The sequence below is a fragment of the Kryptolebias marmoratus genome, linkage group LG8 (assembly GCF_001649575.2).
Source record: "Kryptolebias marmoratus isolate JLee-2015 linkage group LG8, ASM164957v2, whole genome shotgun sequence".
NCBI lineage: Eukaryota > Metazoa > Chordata > Actinopteri > Cyprinodontiformes > Rivulidae > Kryptolebias > Kryptolebias marmoratus.
The window spans coordinates 19812643-19831391 of NC_051437.1; the positions used below are offsets into that span (position 1 = coordinate 19812643).

The window sequence follows — 18749 nt, forward strand, 5'->3', positions numbered from 1 at the left end:
GAATCAAATGCTTATTTTTTTTTTTTTTTTTTTTTTGCTGCAGTTGTAGCTTTAAAAATCCCATCAACTACTACTACTTAACAGATGTCCTTCAGAAAATTCAACCACATGGGAGACCTCAAAACTATCACAATGTTAATGGAGTGATAAAAATATGTAGTTTTATACCTTATATATTCTGCCTTACTATGCCACTTTGACTATCTTTGCATGCAAGAGCTTACATTTCCTCAGCCTGAATAATCGCTCCTTTAACAAATGTGATGTAGCTTTTGCAAACAGGTAAGCTGGAAAGTATACAACATCAAATGAACTTTTGTACCGTAAAGTGTTCTTTTTGACAAATCCATATAACTATCGGGTTTTAAATCATTGTCTAAGTGTTGTATGTCTGCTTTTTGAACCAACAACGTGTTTCATTTAGTTTTTTTTTTTTTTTGTGTACAAAGTTGTGCTGCTTCTTTATCAAGCATTTTGTCCAAACGTGTTTGAAAGAGTATTATTTTACACATTTAAAGGACAGAAGAGAAGATAAAGCACATCTAAGTGTTGCTGGAGGTTTACTTTCAAAAACATGACTGAAAATAAAATGACCTGCTTCATGTGCAGTTATTTGTACTAAATCTGTGGTGTTTATTTTGTTGCTGCAGGGAGAGAATCTGAGATGAGTGAAATCCTCTTGGGCCAGGATTTAAGATGTTGTAACACCCAAAGTGAAAATACTGTATTTATAGCTCTACCACAAACTTCATTCTACTTTATTTTTATTAGTACAACCTGTTAATACGTTACACACATGCTTGTACCTTGAAATAAAGATTAAAGTTGCATTTATGAGCACATAACACACAATGATAGGCATGATAGAAAGAAATACTTTCAGATACTGTCTTTTTAAGTCATGTGAAGCAACTTCTCACTTGTTCTATTACTATATGATAGTTATATCAGCGTTACACATGAAGTATTTTTCCAGAGAAACACAGACTTGGGGTTGTTGGTAGAACTGCAGCAGGGAGAAGGTCAGCCACAAATGAAAAGGCTGCATTGTTTTCCCAGAAGACTGTGAACAAACAGGATGAGGTCATTGGGACCACAGTGTGTCCTTCTCTGATGCTGCTGATGATGGCGCCCCTCATTGGATTACATTTGACTCAGCTTCCACCAGCACCTTTCTTCCTCCTCTGCAGCCATTTCAGTGGATCAGAGAGTGAACACTCCATTCATTGCACCGGTCACTGAGTTATATACTTCACTTTTAGTCAGAGAAGTCTCTTTGTGTTTCATTTCTTGGATTATTTATGCTCATCAGTTATGCATTAAGATTAAACATTTAAGTCGTGCAATTTCTGAAATGTTAGCATTTTGCACACAACACATTAAAGGAATCTGGCAGCTTTTATATGAGGATAACAGAGCAAAATGAGACAAAACGCAGTTATAAACTCTTATTTCGTTTACTTTTTACATTATGCATCATCTGAAATCCACATCCATCCTGTTTTACATCATTTTCACATCCAGCAACGTGTTTCATGTCTGAAGTAAAGGATGGTGGTCCTGACTGCAGCTGTGAGGTGTGTTCGGGTGGAAGTGTGAGCTCACCTGTCGTTGCAGCTGATGGACAGCTGTCCGTGTTCTCCTGTGTGTTGGTGTCCAGGTTTACGAGAGCAAACTGCAGGAACTTCAGAAACAGGTGGAGACTCGCTCTCTGGTAGCAGAGACACCCGATGAGGAAGAGCTGGAGGAGGAAGAGGAGGAGGAAGGTGTGTATGAAGGTTGGGTTTTTAAGTCCTGAAGAAAATTTTCTTTGCAGTACAGCCTTTATGCAAGCCACACATTTAGTTTGTATAAATGAACTTTTGTCCACATTTTGTCTCCAGAGCCTAAATTACTGGGATGTGCGTATACACTTTTATTTATTTTGCATAATAATATATTTGTAAAATAAAATGTAACAATAGTGTTCTACTAATTATCCATTAAAGCATAAAGTCAAACTTGTTCATGAACACATCTTCTAATTCATTTTAAATGAAACATATTACTAATCTAACAGTTTACTTAAATTTTTAAGAACCATTCTTAAAGAGCCCATAAACCTCTAGTTGTTAACATCTTCATCTCATTGTTTCATTTTAAAGGAAATTTATTAGTTAATCATTTGAACTCATCCATAAGTGTCCAGGTGGCTCGGTGTTGAGTTAAACTGCAGTTGGCAAAATGTTGGCTGCTTTGAATTTTGTCCAGAGAAGATATTGAAGATAAAAAAAAATCAAAAAGTTCACAGTTTCGATTTTTCAGAAGCACAAACCTGGAACAGCTTTTCTGCTCCTACTTTTCTAACAGATTTTTTTATAAACTGTGATTTGGAAGATCACTGAACATCTCACAGACCCTAAAATGCAGTCAGCTTGTGCAGGAAAGACAGATGTAAAATAAAGGGAATGATATTCCATAAGATATGTAATTTATCTATATTACAAACACTGCTTTGAAGTAGAATAGATCTGTGGAGGCGGGAGGCATTCCAAAACCTCTGGTAAGGTCCTTTTTGGGGGTATTGCAAATATTTTCTTTGCATGTGTTTTTAATTTGTGCTGTGATTATTATATTAATGTCACCTTTGTCTCCGGTCTCTCCACAGTGCCGTGGACTCAGCATGAGTTTGAGCTGGCTCAGTGGGCCTTCAGAAAGTGGAGGTACCATCAGTTCACCTCCCTGCGAGACCAGCTGTGGGGGAACGCCGTCTACCTAAAGGAGGCCAATGCCATTAGTGTAGAGCTGAAGAAAAAAGTAAGTGATTTATCATCTTTTAATTTTGATAAGTCAAGTTTTCCAGCTTGTATGGTAAAGGTCTACCATATTTATTTATTTACAAGTAACAGAGTTTTACAAAAGGCACTGTTAGAAGTACTTTGAAGCATCTTATTTAGTTTGCGTTTGCCCCAAATCTTAAAAAAAGGAGTCCATGTGATTGTGGTTTATTTCCTTCTTCTTTAGTTTGTTGCCAATGAATCACCCTCTTGATCGGATTCAAGGCTGTTTTATCGTATCACAGGATGATACGTTCTATATTCTGTTGACAAATTGTCCAATCAGAAACACAAAAAGTCTTCAAGGGGAAGAGAGCACGTCACGAGGGAAACTGAAAGCATCTGCTGATGTTTTTTGGGTCAAAGGCTTTTGGCAGCCACAGCAAAGCACTTTTTTTTTCTTAAATATGTTGATGTTGTTGGACTCTCTATCTGTTTGACTATGTGAGTTAGAAAGCTTAATCTTCCCCACAGTTGGTCTTGTGCTTATATGAACGTAAGTTGATGCAGAAACTTATCACATCAATATAATGTCAGCTGAATGTGCAGGAAGTGTGTGTGAAAAGTGTATCTCTTTAGTACACATCCTGGGCCGTGCATAAGTCATTTGTTTTTAAATCATCTAGACTACAGCATTGATTCAACTGTCAAACATGCTGTTTACAAATCAAAAACTGATCTGCTGTAATTTTCCCTTCCCATCAGGGAACCAGTGTGATTTATACTCTCCACCATGTCCAGAGTCCACATGATTGATCGCCTGTCCTGTCCCTCAGGTCCAGTTCCAGTTTGTCTTGCTGACAGACACGCTGTATTCTCCGCTGCCCCCTGAGCTTCTGCCCTCGGAGCCAGAGAAGGAGCGTGACCCCCGGCCTTTCCCTCGCACCGTGGTGGCCGTTGAGGTCCAGGACCTGAAGAACGGAGCTACGCACTACTGGTCCCTTGAAAAACTCAAGTAATGCTCGTAGCAATACACCTCCACAACCTATCTGTGGGTTTAGTTAAGTTGTATTTCAGCTTTAAAGATTGCTTTCAGGTGCATTTAAAAAAAAAAGCTATGTCTTCCAAAAGAGTGAAGAGAATTTTTAAAATGCTTAATCGAGCATTTAAAAACCGTCAAACTGCAGTATTTGTTTGTGGTTTATTTTCCTGCGTGCCGTCTTATCATTTCTCCAACATCTCTTCACCCCAGCGGTTAAACGAGCCCCATGTTCTCGTCCTGCTCCCATTAATACCGAGCGCTCTCTGTGGACATTTGCAGGCAGAGGCTGGAACAGATGAGGGAGATGTACGACCGCGCCGGAGAAATGGCCTCCACTCACCAGGATGATGGAGAGGGAAGTCTGACAGGAAACGATCCCTTCTATGACCGCTTCCACTGGTTTAAGCTCGTTGGGAGGTGTGTAACGCAAAACACACACAGCATCACACGTCTGAAACAATCTGAAGAGTTTTTGTTGATGTTGAGTTGGTCGTTTGAACCGCGATCAGTTTTTGAGACAAAATTAAACAACACATGAATGTTTTTTGTTTTGTTCCATTTTATTTTTTGCTGTCATCTCTTGTCATTTGAGGTTCATGAATCAGTGATACTCACATGTTTCTGTCATCATGTTTTATCATTTATGTCTGCTGATGTTTTGTCACTCATGTAAATCTTTCAGTGTATTTTGTTTGATTAGTGATTTTATTAATTTTTCCTTTGTATGTTTTTTTACATCTCATTTTGAGTTGTCTCATATGTTACATTCCTTTTATGTATATTTTGCATCACATTGTCCTTTTTTTTTGGTTGCCATTCCCATTTTGATATTTCCCTGTAAATCACACAGAAGCTTGTTAACGTCATGCTGAGTTTGAATAATGTGGGAATGTGCTGCGTTTTGTATTTTATCCTCTTTCACGCAGCATACATGAGCAGATTTACATGGTAATCCATTAAAGTGGTATTTCATTTTGGTTTAAAACGGTCAGGTTTTCAAAATCTGCTGTGACACCTTAATACCTGCTCTTTATGAAATGAATCCTGCCTCTGCAAAAGCTTTTTAAATAGCTCTCATTTTGAAATGATTGTAGTTAGTTTCAGAAAAAATGTGAACACGTATCACATTTCTTCTGATTAGTATTCAGTCAGTTTTGGTAGATTAATAAAAAAATACTAATAATTAGTGTCTTGAAACTTCCAGATTTATTTGTAAATAAAAACATCCAAAATGAAATGTCACATTGATGCCTCACAGAGCTGCTGTGGCTCGTTTTTAACTCTTCTATGACTCCACTGTTACTTCTCCTCGGTTCTCGCCACTGTTCCCAAACCGCCACCCCCCTCAGCTCCCCCATCTTCCAAGGCTGCGTTAACGAGCACCTGGTCGACCGCACGCCCTCTCCCACCTTCTCCACCACCGACTCCGAGATCACGGAGCTCGCGGACGAGCGCCAGAGCGAGATGTCCGACCTAATCGACGACGAGGCGTTTGTGGACGACACGAGCTCAGACGCGGGCACCGAGGAGGGCTCTGACATCTTCAGTGACGGCCAGGACCCCTTCTACGACCGCTCCCCCTGGTTCATCCTGGTGGGAAGGTTGGTGACTGGCAGGGGCTTTGTTTTTCTTTTCTTTGTCCCTCTGCACACAGAGGCTGGGCCAGGAGAGTTGGTGTTGGCTTGGTTTAATCCACAATTTATGTTAGTAATAATGACTTATTTAATTTAAAACCCAACAAACCAGAGGCTCAGAAACACAAGAAGATACCATCAGCATATAATTCATTAATAATCTGTAAGATTCTTCTGTGTAAAGTCAGATCATGGATTCAGAGCAGTCGGAAATAAACTGGACTCTTTCAGATTTAAAATGGTTAGTCATAGTTCTGAGCTCTGTTTTCTAAACTACTTGTAATTTGAACTCACTTCCTGAGAACTGTAAAGCCACCATTTTTTCCTGCCCACCTCCTTCAGTAAGATGTCTCATCCTCCTCCATCACCAATGTGCTGACTGTATTAACTCCCATCTGTGTGTGTATTTATTATGTACAAGCTGACTAAGTATTTGTCATTTTAATTTCTTTTTTTTATGATTTTAAACGTTGGTGTCCTTTCGATTTGTGTTATTTCCTTGCGTTTTGTTCAAATTTTTGTGTTTTAACATTGCTTTTGAAATGTATTGTGGTTTATGTTACATCATTAGCCGCTGACAGTCATGTGATCATACCTACGTGGATTTGTTTGAGATCCTCATTCAGATTAAATAACATGCAGATAACCTATTCAACTTTCACATGGGAGCACATGTGTTGTTTTGTTGGCTTGCAAATCATTTCCTGTGATGGTTTTAATGGGTGCAATTAAAGCCAACAACAATCAAAACAAAACAAAAAAAATTACAATTAAAAGACCTTAGTATACCTCTGATCAGTGTGATTCCACTCAGTTTTACTGACAAATATTCCTGACAATCCATTTCAGGGAATCTTAAGATAATTTCTTAGATGCATACATTCATCTTCAAGAATCTGTTTGCAAAATAACGTTCAAATTAGATTTTTTTTTTGTTTAAATATCTGTAACTCAGTCTTAGGATCTGTATTATTTTAACCTTATTCTCAAAAAATTATTTTGATTTCTTTTAAAGAGATGGTCAGACAGTTCTATATCGGTTCTCATTTCACTTTGTATTTGTTATAGACAAAAATTTTAGGATAAATATCTTGGAACTTGAAGGGTTTAACTAACATTTAACACACCGTGTCAGTGCTGTAAACACAGCAGATTAGTAATAATCACTGTGTTCTACTCTCAGAATAAGATGACAGATCGGTGCAGGCTTCCAGCCAGACGGAACCCGCAGTAGCTAAGATACCTGCGTCACAGTGACTTCAGAGATTTTTTACAGATTGATCTCTCTCCTCCCTCTTGTCCTTAAGGGTTTCAGCCCAGAGATGGAGAGATTTAGAGGGGCAGAAAGAGAGAAGGGTGCTTTAAAAACAAATCAAATGAACAAAACAAGATGTCAGAGAGTGACGAACACTGTCTAAAATTCACGACTACATCCTGGGGATCTGTCACCCCCCCCATCATGCAGTGAAAAAAAATTAACCTGCTGGTGCTTACAGATAACATTAAAGATGCTTTAATGTTATCTCAGTTTTATTATTATTATTGTTTGCTTGCACCTTCACATAAGTGTCACTAAATTTACTGTATGCCATTATTAATATGAACTAAACAAATGTGGACATGTTAGATGTTTACATCACTGCATTGCATTCTGTTTGATGTATATACTCTACTGTCTGTAGGCTGCATTAAACAAAACGGATAACTCTGCAGTTGCGTACATCTTTATGATGTTGATGACCGCTGCGCCGCCGTGAGATTCTCATCTCTCGCTTCTCCCCTTTGCTCTCAGAGCTTTTGTGTACCTGAGCAACCTGCTGTACCCCGTGCCTCTCGTTCACCGGGTTGCCGTAGTAACGGAGAAGGGCGAGGTGCGAGGTTTCCTGCGCGTTGGGGTCCAGGCTATAGCTGGTGAGTAAATAATGAGATTCTCTGATGTGCAAGAATACTAGAGCGGATAAAAATATTCTAAGCACCGCAGGACTTTTTTTTTTTTTTTCTGTTTCAGTCAGATAATTTACTCAGACTTCTGCTTTAAAAGCAGTTGAGGCAGCAGGAGGAAGGGGTGTCCTGAAGCTACAGATCTGCTGGCGAGCAGTGAATCTTAGATGCGTTTGAAGTGCTGTGGCAGTTTTAAGTCAGCTGTGTCTGTGACAGATTGTGATCAGAGGTTTGGTTTGTGTCTTTGTAGCTGACGAGGAGGCTCCAGACTACGGGTCAGGAGTAAGACAGTCAGGAACCGCCAAGATTTCTTTTGATAATGAGTACTTCAAAAAGGTAAGCCCAAAGTCAGATGAAAGGAGCTCGAAACTCACTTTTTCAGTTTTGTGAGACTGTGGGCGTGTTATTTTGAGTTGTAACAGCCAGACAGATGGTTGTAGCTCAGAGTTTTGTATCTTTTATTTTTCAGAGTCTTGTATACTTTGCAGATATTGTTTCTAGACTTAAGAAATCATAACTTCATGACACAAAAACACCTCAACACAGGTTGATCTTTGGATATTCAATTTCTCTCAACTAGCGACAAGCTAATGTTTGCTGTTTTTATCCCTCCAATCAGAATGATTTTCCCTCCAATGTCATGACCCGCTCCGGCTTGTCCCTGGAAGAGCTACGCATCGTGGAGGGTCAGGGTCAAAGTTCAGAGGTCATAACGCCCTCCGAGGAGCTCAACAGAATCAATGACATGGGTACGGCTGCCAGACTTTCACCTCTTAAATAGTTCGCCCGTAAATTTCAACCCATCAGGCCAGTGGGAAGCACACTAGGCAGATGGTCCTATTAAATGCAAAATAGGACTTTATTTCTTTTTGTCATGGAAATTAAATTGCTGCAGTTTTTGTGAAGGAATTTGTTCAAAGTCTAAATTATGAGCGAACAACAGAATCCTTTCCACAAATCACAGGCTTTAAAAAGTAAAGAAACAAATCTTGAGTCAAGAATTCCCATGCAAACGTGCAGCTGTTGGCCGCTTTTAATAAATCACCTCGTGAGTCTCACTGAGCTCGCCTGTTGTTGTTTCCAGACCTTAAACTGGGTAACGTCACAGACCCCAAGCTGAGCCTTGGGGAGGGGCTGGCAGGCCAGCTGGAGGTGGGCAGCATCTTCACCTTCCGTGTTACTGTCCTCCAGGCCAGCGGCATCCCGCCTGAGTATGCCGACATCTTCTGTCAGTTCAAGTGAGTCAGCATTTTTTCTTTGGATTTTTTTAACGTTAAAGCCGTTCAGTTTGCTCCGCCTTAAGTAAAACCTTTTATCTTTACAGAACTTTTAAATATGTTGAAATATTTACATGTATTTCTTAGGGAAATTGTTAGTTACTGTAAAAAATTAATATCAGATATTCCACATGAGAAAAAACCTACTTTATAGCACTTATGTTGCTGAAAGAAAACACACTCGGCTAGTATTAAATTTAAACTCAAATAGACAACTATTGCAGCTTTGTTTTTAAATTAGGCCAGCAGAAAAAAGTAACATTCATTTGGGCTAAATCCTACAGGACAGCTTCTTTGTTTTCATGTTCAGTAGATTAACTTAACACCCACTCTTTTATCCTTTCTCTCCCCCTCAGTTTCCTTCATCGTCACGACGAGGCTTTTTCCACCGAGCCTCTGAAAAACACGGGCAAAGGAGCTCCTTTGGGCTTTTACCACGTCCAGAATGTGGGTACACACATACACAAAAAAACACATGCAGATGATGTGTACTTTATCTGAGGCTGATTGCGCTGTTTGTTACTGTGGGTGCAGGTTTCAGTGGAAGTCACAGAGTCTTTTATCGAGTACATCAAGACCAAGCCCATTGTGTTTGAGGTGTTTGGTCACTACCAGCAGCACCCGCTGCATATTCACGGCCAGGACCTCATCAGGTTGGTTGGATTAAACACTGCAGGGATCATATTTCAGATGGAAAATAATTGTTAACTGCTTTCAATTTGTTGCACAGTGGATGTTTTTTTTAAATAAACAAATTATTTTTCTCTTAACAGTCCTCCAACACCTTCAAGGAAATACTATCCCATTCCCATGCCTCTCTCTAAACCAGGTAGGAAATTTAAATCATTTAAATTGTAGTATCATTATAGTCCTCATTTCACCATAACTTTATGTTTGTTTTGAGTTTATCTAAGCATTTCTGACATGTCCTTGCACTCTTTTCATTCCTCGCTTTCTTTGGATTTTTCCTGTCTCTTATTGAATCATTTCTTCGGGATCCATAATCCTCTTACCCAAATCTCTCCTCCCTCTCCTTCCACATTTTCTTTTCACGCACATCCCTTCCAATCTTTGCCGCCGTTCACACAACGTCGCACACCCAGACCACACCCGTAAGATAGAGTTGATCCGCTACCTCGTGAGCGGCTACGTGAACGGCAAAGTGCTGGACACGCTGTCTGAGCACGCCAACGCCCTCGCCTCCACTGCAGTGGCCAGTCTGGAGGACGAGGCCGACCAGCTCTCGCACTTCCCGTTCCTCTCAGTGCTCAACGACCCCGTGCTAACGGTGCCCAGGCACCATGGTTGGTACAACTGGTGTTTGGTGGTAGCCATTAGAGGCATTAGATTAACGCTTCGCTCTTGTAGTGCTCTGTGACTGTGGGTACACCGGAGCTCTGCAGTATGTGTCGCACCTCACTGCAGGTGCGTTTAGGTCCAGTCGGCTCAGTCCAACCCTGCCCTGTTGCTTAGAAACAGTAGATGTACTGCGTTTGCGGAATGTCAAGTTAAATGATGAAACGACTTAAACTAAAGAGGTCTGAATCAGACTTCAGGGTGGTAAAACTTCCATGGATTTAGCTGCATTCCTATTATAGCAGAGTAATAATTTTCCCTTTTAGCTACATTAAAATGAATCAAAGATTAGCCCGATTCAAGTGCAGCATAATCCTGGTGATGTCAGACAGCAGGATGCTGTCAGTTATGGGGTAATCTGTGAGTTTATTGCGTTTAGCTACAGTTTTATTTTTAGCTTCTGTTTTCTGCATGGAACGGTTTAATTTAAAATAACTAATGTGATTTATCTGTATGTGTTGGAGCTCAGTATCCAGGCTCATACCACACATCTTTGGCCATTTAGTCCCTGAAATCATGGAGTCTGTCTCTTACTCTTATTGTAGTTCATCCTTTCTGAAATGCAGGTACTTTTTTTTAATTAATTTGAGGTTTTGTGTTTTCATTGATTTAGTTCCAGCCACCAAGCTGAACACAATCACCAAATCAAACTTGGGCCAATGTGTCAGCAAGTACGACCTGCTCGTCTGGTTTGAGATCAGCGAGCTGGAGCCAACTGGAGAGTAAGTGTCTGTCTGTGCATTTATTCACATCCGCAGGCAAATAACATCTTATTATTTGGTCCTATGTATGTGATAATAGTCTGTATAAACTTCATAAACATTTTTAAAAATGTTTAAGTTTGAACCAGTAAAGCTTTACAGCTCTACTCTGCAGGAGTAGCGCTCATATAGCAAATCATAATTTCACATATCTGGATTCAGTATGACTTCGCTCCTTCCACAGGTACATCCCAGCTATAGTGGATCACAGTGCAGGACTGCCCTGTCATGGAACCTACCTTCTGCATCAGGTAACAGACAACTACATTTTTCCAAAAAGAGAACTCTTTACTTACCATTTGCCAGAATAAAAAGAATGCAGAAGTTTTAAAAGAGTAAATAATACTTTTTTGTGGTTGTGAACTTAATATTTTCTTGACTTTGCTGCAGGGGATCCAACGTAGGATCACGGTGACTCTCATACACGAGAAGGGCAGCGAGCTCCACTGGAAGGATGTTCGTGAACTGGTTGTGGGTGAGTAATTTTACTGTACTGCAGCTGATTTTAGACGTTTGGCTGCTAACACTCTTGTCCAGAGAGGTTTGTGAGTAAGGAAGCATGTCTGAGTGCTGGACACTGATAATAAGGCTGAAAACTAACAGAGTAGGCTTTTTTGGGGGGGTTGTTTTCATAATCAACCAGAGGAAATTAGAGTTGTTATAATCACATTGATGTGTTCCTCCAGGTCGCATCAGGAACAAGCCTGAAGTGGATGACGGAGCAGCCGACGCTGTTCTGTCCCTGAACATAATTTCTGCCAAGAACATCAAGTCATCCCACAACACCAACAGGTAGCCTAAAACCACCTTCACAAAACTAGTCTGGCTTTGATTAACTCTCAACAAAAACAGTCTAAACACATCATTTCATGGTGCTTATCTATACGTTTGTGGTTTGCTGCTGACATTTGGCTTGAATTTTGTTTTTCTGTCTTTTACGATGTTTAGAAACTTTTTAGAGCATATATTGTACGTGCATGTCTTCTTGCCTTTATATTTGCTGATGGCAAATATCATTGCATGTTCATTTATTTATTTTTACTGCTGATATTGTGCTCCATTTTTTCCTGTGGCCTGACTCTTTGTGCTTTTCTTTTATTCTGTGCACTCTCTTCTTCTCCTGCTGCGGCTGGACTCATGATTGTGTTCAGGCTTTCTATTGATAAGGATATTGATAGGTATCAGTGATCAGAGAACATAAGGCCTTCCCCGGAGGACCTTTATGCTTCTTTTTAGATCTGTAGATTCATAGAAATAAGTTCCCCAGTTTTTTTATCTTTCCCTGCATGTTGCATAAGATCTGCCTTTGTTTCTATTGACATTTAGCTTCTAAAAACCTCATGTAAAATGTTAATGGTCAAGATAAGGCAATCCTAAATGCAAATGCAGCTCCCCTTTTAGATTTCTCATGTATGTTTTGTGAGTTTGTGACTCTGATTCCAACCACAGTGATGTGTTGCTTTTCTGTGGCACAAATGACATGTTTTTCTCTGGGTTGTTTTTCAAACAACGAAGACCATCAGCATGGCAGACTGGTGGGCAACAGCACCCCCTGCTGCCAAAGATAGGAACATCGTAACCTTGATGAGAGGCTCTCTAATTCATTTTAGGTGGAAAAATAAAACCATTTTTTTTAAGTTTTCTTTATTTTAAAATGATATTTATTATTATTATCATTTTCAAATAGAATATTGTACATGTCAGCTTTATTTTTTATCTGTTCTTTTGCCCAAGGGCACAGAGATTTTGTTGTCTTTGTGTCAAGGTCTCACCTCGTTGTTTCCTCACATCTTGCCGTGACAGCGATAAGAGAGCGATAACAGTTCAGTCACTACGATGCTCTCCCTGCTCAATCTGTCTGAGCTGTGCTCACGATTTTATTAACAAAAAAAGACCCACTCTGAAACATTTTCACAAAATTCCAACCCGCTGTATCCCTGCTGGCCTCATAACTGTAGTGTGTGTGACGCAAGACTAAACCCATTCAAGTAAATGAGCCGTGTCTTCCTCTGGTTTCCCTCTTCAGAACTTTCTATCGCTTTGAAGCCGTGTGGGACAGCTCCCTGCACAACTCGCTCCTGCTAAACCGAGTTACTCCTTATGGAGAGAAGATCTTCATGACCCTGTCTGCATATCTGGAGGTCTGTCACTGCTCTCCTTCGCTACATTTTACTCATTTGCATTTTACCTCTCTGGATGTCAGCTCACTTCCTGTGTCTCCTTTTTTTTACAGCTGGACCATTGCATCCAGCCTGCCATTATCACCAAAGACATCTGTATGGTCTTCTACTCACGAGATGCTAAGATCTCCCCTCCCCGTTCTCTCAGGAACCTCTTTGGGAGTGGGTACTCCAAAACTCCTGATTGGTAAGCCTACAAGTTGCTGAACTCTGGCTGTTACTGCTACATCAATAAACAGCATATATCCCTTGTTTTATTGTCTTTAATCTGAACTTACTGTTTTTCTTTGTAACAGCAACCGAGTGACCGGCATCTATGAGCTGAGCTTGTGTAAGATGTCAGACTCTGGAAGCCCAGGTGAGATGATTAAAAATGATCAAAGAATGTTTGAAGACTGTTTTTGTAATTCCTGTGAGGAAATGGTTTTAAAAAATACTTTTTTTTACTGAACAGGGATGCAGAGGAGGAGGAGGAAGGTCCTGGACACATCGGTGGCTTATGTGCGTGGAGAGGAGAACCTGGCTGGGTGGAGGCCCAGAGGAGACAGCCTGATCTCGGAGCACCAATGGGAGCTGGAGAAAATGGAGCAGCTGCATGAGGTGGGTGAGATCTCAGAAGTCGCCTTAGACCTTTCTTAGACTTTCCTGCTCTTTCTTCCTGCTACATTTCCCATAGGTAGAAAAAGAGTCAAACGGCCACAACTTGTTCCAAACTCTTCTCCTGTCATCCACAGGTGGAGAAGACCCGTCACCTCCTCCTGCTGAGGGAGAAGCTGGGAGAGACTGCTCCTGTGGAGACGACTCCCACAGCTAAGTCCCTGAGCGAGTCTCTGTCTCCCAGCCTGAGCTCAGGAACTCTGTCCACCTCCACCTCCATCTCCTCGCAGATCTCCAGCACCACCTGTGAAAGCGCCATCACGCCCAGCGAGAGCAGCGGCTACGACTCGGCAGACATCGAGAGCCTGGTGGATCGGGAGAAGGAGCTGGCCACTAAGGTGAAAGGAGGGAAAAAAAACAGTGTGACGCTACACTGGCTGCCGAGCATTCTGCTGCTTGTCCTCCTGCTGTGAACTCAACAGTCTTATTTTTTTGCAGTGCCTGCGCCTCCTGACACACACCTTCAACAATGAATACAACCAGGTGGTCAACAGCATCAGTGACTGCAAGGTTAGAGACGACACAAAGACATTTAAATGCAGCAAACAGTTTTATATTAACAAGCAATAAAGGAAGTTTGACATCTCACAGCTCCTTTTTGTCTAATTTTTCCTGCTTTGTTTTGTTTTTTCCCCCTCCAGCTGTCAGACATCTCACCCATCGGACGGGACCCCTCAGTGACCAGCTTCAGCAGCGCCACCCTCACCCCCTCATCCACCTGCCCCTCTCTGTCTGACTCCCGCTGTGGCTCCCTAGACCAGAAGTAAATCTCTCCTTTGAATTGCTCCTCATACTAGATATCTGCTGAACACAATGTGGAGCTTATTGGCTTTTTGTCTCCTTAACGCTAACTTAAATCTTTGTCTCTTAGGACGCCAGAGAACAGCTCTCGTGCCTCCAGTCCCTCCGGCTCAGATTATGAGAACTTCCCCCTGGTTCCTACTCTGGAGACGTCCTACCTTGCACGAGCTGGAAAGAATGAGTTCCTAAACTTGGTGCCTGATATTGAAGAAATGAGGCCGGGGTATGTAAGAGGCTAAAATTTGACTTTTCTTTTCTATTGTTTTAGAAAGTAATGTAGTAAAATATTAGAAAAAAAAGTATAAGTCCAAGCACATGAAAGTAATCCCAATTCAAGTTTAGTTCAGTTTTCACTTTAATGGAAACTTATTTTGATCTGTTTTACCTTTAGAAAACACGAGTTCAGACCAAACAAAATATATTCGATTCCTTTTTGCTTCTTTTAGGTCTGTTGTCTCCAAGAAAGGTTTCCTGAGCTTCATGGAGCCGCGCTCCAACTCGTGGGTGAAGCACTTTGTGGTCGTTCGCCGGCCGTACGTTTTCATCTACAACAGCGACAAGGACCCGGTGGAGCGAGGCGTCCTCAACCTGTCCACGGCTCAGGTGGAATACAGCGAAGACCAGCAGGCCATGCTCAAGGTAGAGGTTTGAATGGTGTCAGAATGAACAGTTCTTTTAAAAGCTGATTTGTCCTACATGCATTATGTTTTCACATCTTTAACTAAACATTGGCAACAATTTTGATCTATAACAGTCCAATGCTTTAGACTATTAATGGAGGGAACCTATAATGTGCTTATTTAAATGCTAAGAACTTTATTTATTTAAATTAATTAAACCAGAATCTCTTTTATCCAAGGCAAACAGCAGGTCAAAGCAGTAATAGTAACACACTTATGTACACAACATAAACAAATTTGGACATCACTAAAAACAACAACAGAGCTAATAACACTTTTGGACTTTATGAAGTCCGGTAAAATGGCTTATACACATTAACACAACCCCCTCAGGCATGTTTCATGATAAATATTTGCTGTTTTCTGTTCAGACTCCCAACACGTTTGCTGTGTGCACAAAACATCGAGGGATCCTCCTGCAGGCCAACAATGAGAAGGATCTGAATGACTGGCTGTACGCGTTTAATCCTCTGCTCGCAGGAACGATAAGGTACAGCACACTTCTGTTGACGTGCAACAGCTCTTTCTCTTCTTCTGAAATGACCTCTTCACCTCACCGTGACGTGTCGTCCTGACAGATCTAAGCTGGCGAGGAGGCGCAGCGGCCTGTTGAAGAACTGAGCGGAGCAGCACACGTGAACCTCCGGCTCTTTCCGAACAGCCTTTGAACATACCAAGTGTTAACACTTATTAATCATTGTGATTCTTGACAGTTTTCTCTTGTAAGTAGACTTGTGGCTTAAGTCTCCTTTCATGCGACTCAAAGTTTCTGTTCCAGAGACATTTTGCCTTCCCCTTTTACTCCAGCGACCCTCCTCCTCCTGCCAGCTTTCCTTCTCCTCCCCTTCCGCAGCTTTTTGTGTTTCTGTTTTTTGACCGACGTTTGGGTCCAATTTCTTTCTGCTTACTTGTCACTCCCGAACCCCCTAACTAGTAGCATGTTGTAGTAGTCTACTCGTGAGTGCACGGCTCTTTAGAAACAGTTTTTCAGTTTGCCAATCATCTGTAAAAAGAAGAAATGTCTGTCAGTGTTATATTTGTCTCCCAAAATGAGTTTTATTTATGTTTTTCCTTTATATCTGATAATGTGCTCGCATGATAACTGCAGCATTCCTCAGGAGAAAAATCACTGAAAACAAAATCAAACAGCTAATAGTTAAAATTATGAAGGGAAAATCTACAAATATCTTCTTGTGATGTATTAGTTAATGCTCTGCGATGTGAACTATTGCTGCTAGTAAATTAATATTTCTTTTTGTGATCTTAAAGAGATTTGCATCAGGCTGCTGCCTCCTCCCAGAGCGGCTCCAAAAACAGAAAACTCAGTAATTCGAGCAGAATCCTGTGCAGCTCAGCGAGTCGTGAAGGCAGCGCTGACTCTCCGCCGCCACCCGTGTGACGTTTAGATCCCACTCCTCAGCCTCTGTACATACACCAACTCCAGCCCACGATAGTGCCAGTGTTAGTCAAGTCAGTGCATCTGTGTAAACATCCAAACATCTAACTGGGCAAAATGAGCAAAAATTTATGATTTTGTATTTCTGCAGTGGAAGCAATTAGCCGGATTGTTCCTTAAAGAGTAAATATTTGTCTTATTGCAGTTTCATCTCAAAGAAATAACAGGGTTCGGAGGATAGCAGAGGGATGGTGTTAAATGCAGTCTGCTCTGGGATCAGTTTGAGAGTTAAATCCCATTTACGACATTCCTACTTGCTACAGCAGAAATGTGTTACTCAGCAGTCACAGCTATGTGATAGTGAAGTCATAACATGGCGAGAAGAAGAGAAGAGTGTTTTAGCCTTGACTTGAGCAGTGAGAACCGAAGGACAGATTGTGACACGTTCCCATCGCTGTCTCGCAAGCGTCGAGTAAAACCTCTAAAATGAAGGTTTTTTGGGTTTTTTTTTTACGGTTCAGCAGCACCACACGTTACCACTTCTACTTTTTCTCTTTGTTTCCAAATCAAAACCTCCTCCACGCGTCTAATTCTTCTTCTTTTTTTGTTTTAATTCTTAACTTTATTCTGTTACATTTTCTCATGCTTTTGATTATTCCAGTGTTTTTTTTTATTCTTATTATTTTCATGAAATGTAACAGAGGGCATTTATTTCTTGATTTGTAACCAGCATCTATTGGTGTTTCACCTTATTTTGCACATTAACTCATATCTATAGCAAGACTTTAGGCAGATCACGCAGGATTAAGTCCAAGCTTCAGGTACACCGATGAACACACATGTCGAGGCTACACTGGACAATAAGCAGGTTTTCAGAAGATTTACTAGAGAGAATAAAGAGACGGTGAGATGAAAGGTTTTATTTCTGATGATGTTCATGGAAATGTTTGCTCTGCACGTCATGCTGATGCTGCTACGATTGGCTGCCGCCTCTGTCGCCACACGTGTTCGGAAGCACAGATGAGCATTGTTCAGCTCTGGCCCACCAACCAGCAGTTTGCTCACAGTGCCGCCTGAACAAGAGGGTAGAAACAGGGGTGCTCGGATTGGTTTAGTTTGCAGGAAATATTTCTAACATGAGAACAGAAAACATTTGAGTCAGAAGTGACCCAGGTACTGTCCTCAGGTCAGCCAGCCTGCTGGTCAGAAACACCAAACCTGGATTGGTTCTGTCTGAGAAAACAATTAGTCTGTTAAGGCGTCCACACCTGTTACAAACAAAGCATCTATGCATTTATCAAGAGTAAAAAGTGCAGCGGAAGACACATTTCTATCAGCACATGTCAGAGCAAACATTTTCACATCAGTGGCTAATTTGCAGAGTTCTATTATTTTGTATTGTGTATTTATTGTTTGCAATGTATATATTAGTTTGCAGCTCTTTGCACATACTAATAAAAGGTTCAACTAACTGATCAAATGAAGTCTCTGCCGTTTAGTTGTTCTGCTCCTAATGAACCAAATGAAGGTTTGACGGCCTCCTCTGGCTTGAACTGAGAGAGTTGAATGTATGATTTAAGTGTTTTTTTTTTCTCCCCATTGTTTGAATAAAGTGAAAGAGATCTATGATGCAACCTACTGCACCTCTTTATAGGAGGAGCTGAGTTACATTAGTGCTTCCTCTTTATAAAAAAAAGGGATTTAAAAGTCTGCTTTTATTTAAAGAATTATTATTTGCTTCTTGTGTGAGCCAGGCTTTCAGCTATCTAACAAAATGTGGTTTTTAATCAGTTTATTTCTTCTAATATCAGGGACCATAACCCATAGTAGCTATTAGACATAAAAACTTCAGACTATTCTTTGTGTTGGTGTTTTTTTTCCCACCTCAACGCTTTGTTTTTCATTGATGCCTTTTAAACAAAACTGGTCTTGATCATTTTCATCCCCCCTCTCTCTGAGAGTAAATATCAGCGACCACATTCCCCTTCGGATTTGTTCATTGAAAGAATAAAGGACAACTTTAACGCTGTACATTATTTGTCAGACTGGTTTCATTTTCATACTTACTGTGTAAATATTTGTGTTGTATGGAGCTTGAACTAAAATGTAAATATGTTTACTGTATTTGTAATAATTATAATCCATTCGCTGTATAGCGTAGACGTGTCATGCAGATATTCTAATTCTGTGTATGGTAATCTTGCACCACTGAAACTGTCTAGTGAATGAGGCAACAATAAAAGTGCAAACTGTGCGTTAGCAGAACAA

General features: G+C 40.7%; 1 protein-coding gene across 9 annotated transcripts in view; it reads left to right on the top strand.

Moving 5' to 3' along the window:
* kif1b (kinesin family member 1B) overlaps positions 1–18749 on the top strand; it is a 57733-nt gene extending 38984 nt beyond the window's left edge. For 7 of the 9 annotated variants that reach the window (XM_025006210.2, XM_037976952.1, XM_037976953.1 and 4 more), the window contains 27 exons: positions 1661–1766; positions 2648–2796; positions 3593–3771; positions 4078–4215; positions 5148–5399; positions 7225–7343; positions 7624–7709; positions 7993–8122; positions 8458–8611; positions 9007–9097; positions 9185–9303; positions 9424–9479; positions 10620–10728; positions 10952–11018; positions 11158–11242; positions 11454–11559; positions 12794–12908; positions 13001–13134; positions 13244–13305; positions 13402–13547; positions 13682–13942; positions 14043–14114; positions 14246–14367; positions 14476–14628; positions 14852–15044; positions 15457–15575; positions 15664–18749. In XM_025006210.2, the coding sequence (XP_024861978.1) occupies positions 1661–1766; positions 2648–2796; positions 3593–3771; positions 4078–4215; positions 5148–5399; positions 7225–7343; positions 7624–7709; positions 7993–8122; positions 8458–8611; positions 9007–9097; positions 9185–9303; positions 9424–9479; positions 10620–10728; positions 10952–11018; positions 11158–11242; positions 11454–11559; positions 12794–12908; positions 13001–13134; positions 13244–13305; positions 13402–13547; positions 13682–13942; positions 14043–14114; positions 14246–14367; positions 14476–14628; positions 14852–15044; positions 15457–15575; positions 15664–15706 (3366 nt within the window). In that variant the 3' untranslated portion in view covers positions 15707–18749. The remainder of the gene's footprint in view (positions 1–1660; positions 1767–2647; positions 2797–3592; positions 3772–4077; positions 4216–5147; positions 5400–7224; positions 7344–7623; positions 7710–7992; positions 8123–8457; positions 8612–9006; positions 9098–9184; positions 9304–9423; positions 9480–10619; positions 10729–10951; positions 11019–11157; positions 11243–11453; positions 11560–12793; positions 12909–13000; positions 13135–13243; positions 13306–13401; positions 13548–13681; positions 13943–14042; positions 14115–14245; positions 14368–14475; positions 14629–14851; positions 15045–15456; positions 15576–15663) is intronic. The other 2 variants (XM_037976955.1, XM_025006217.2) reach the window with 1 other exon arrangement.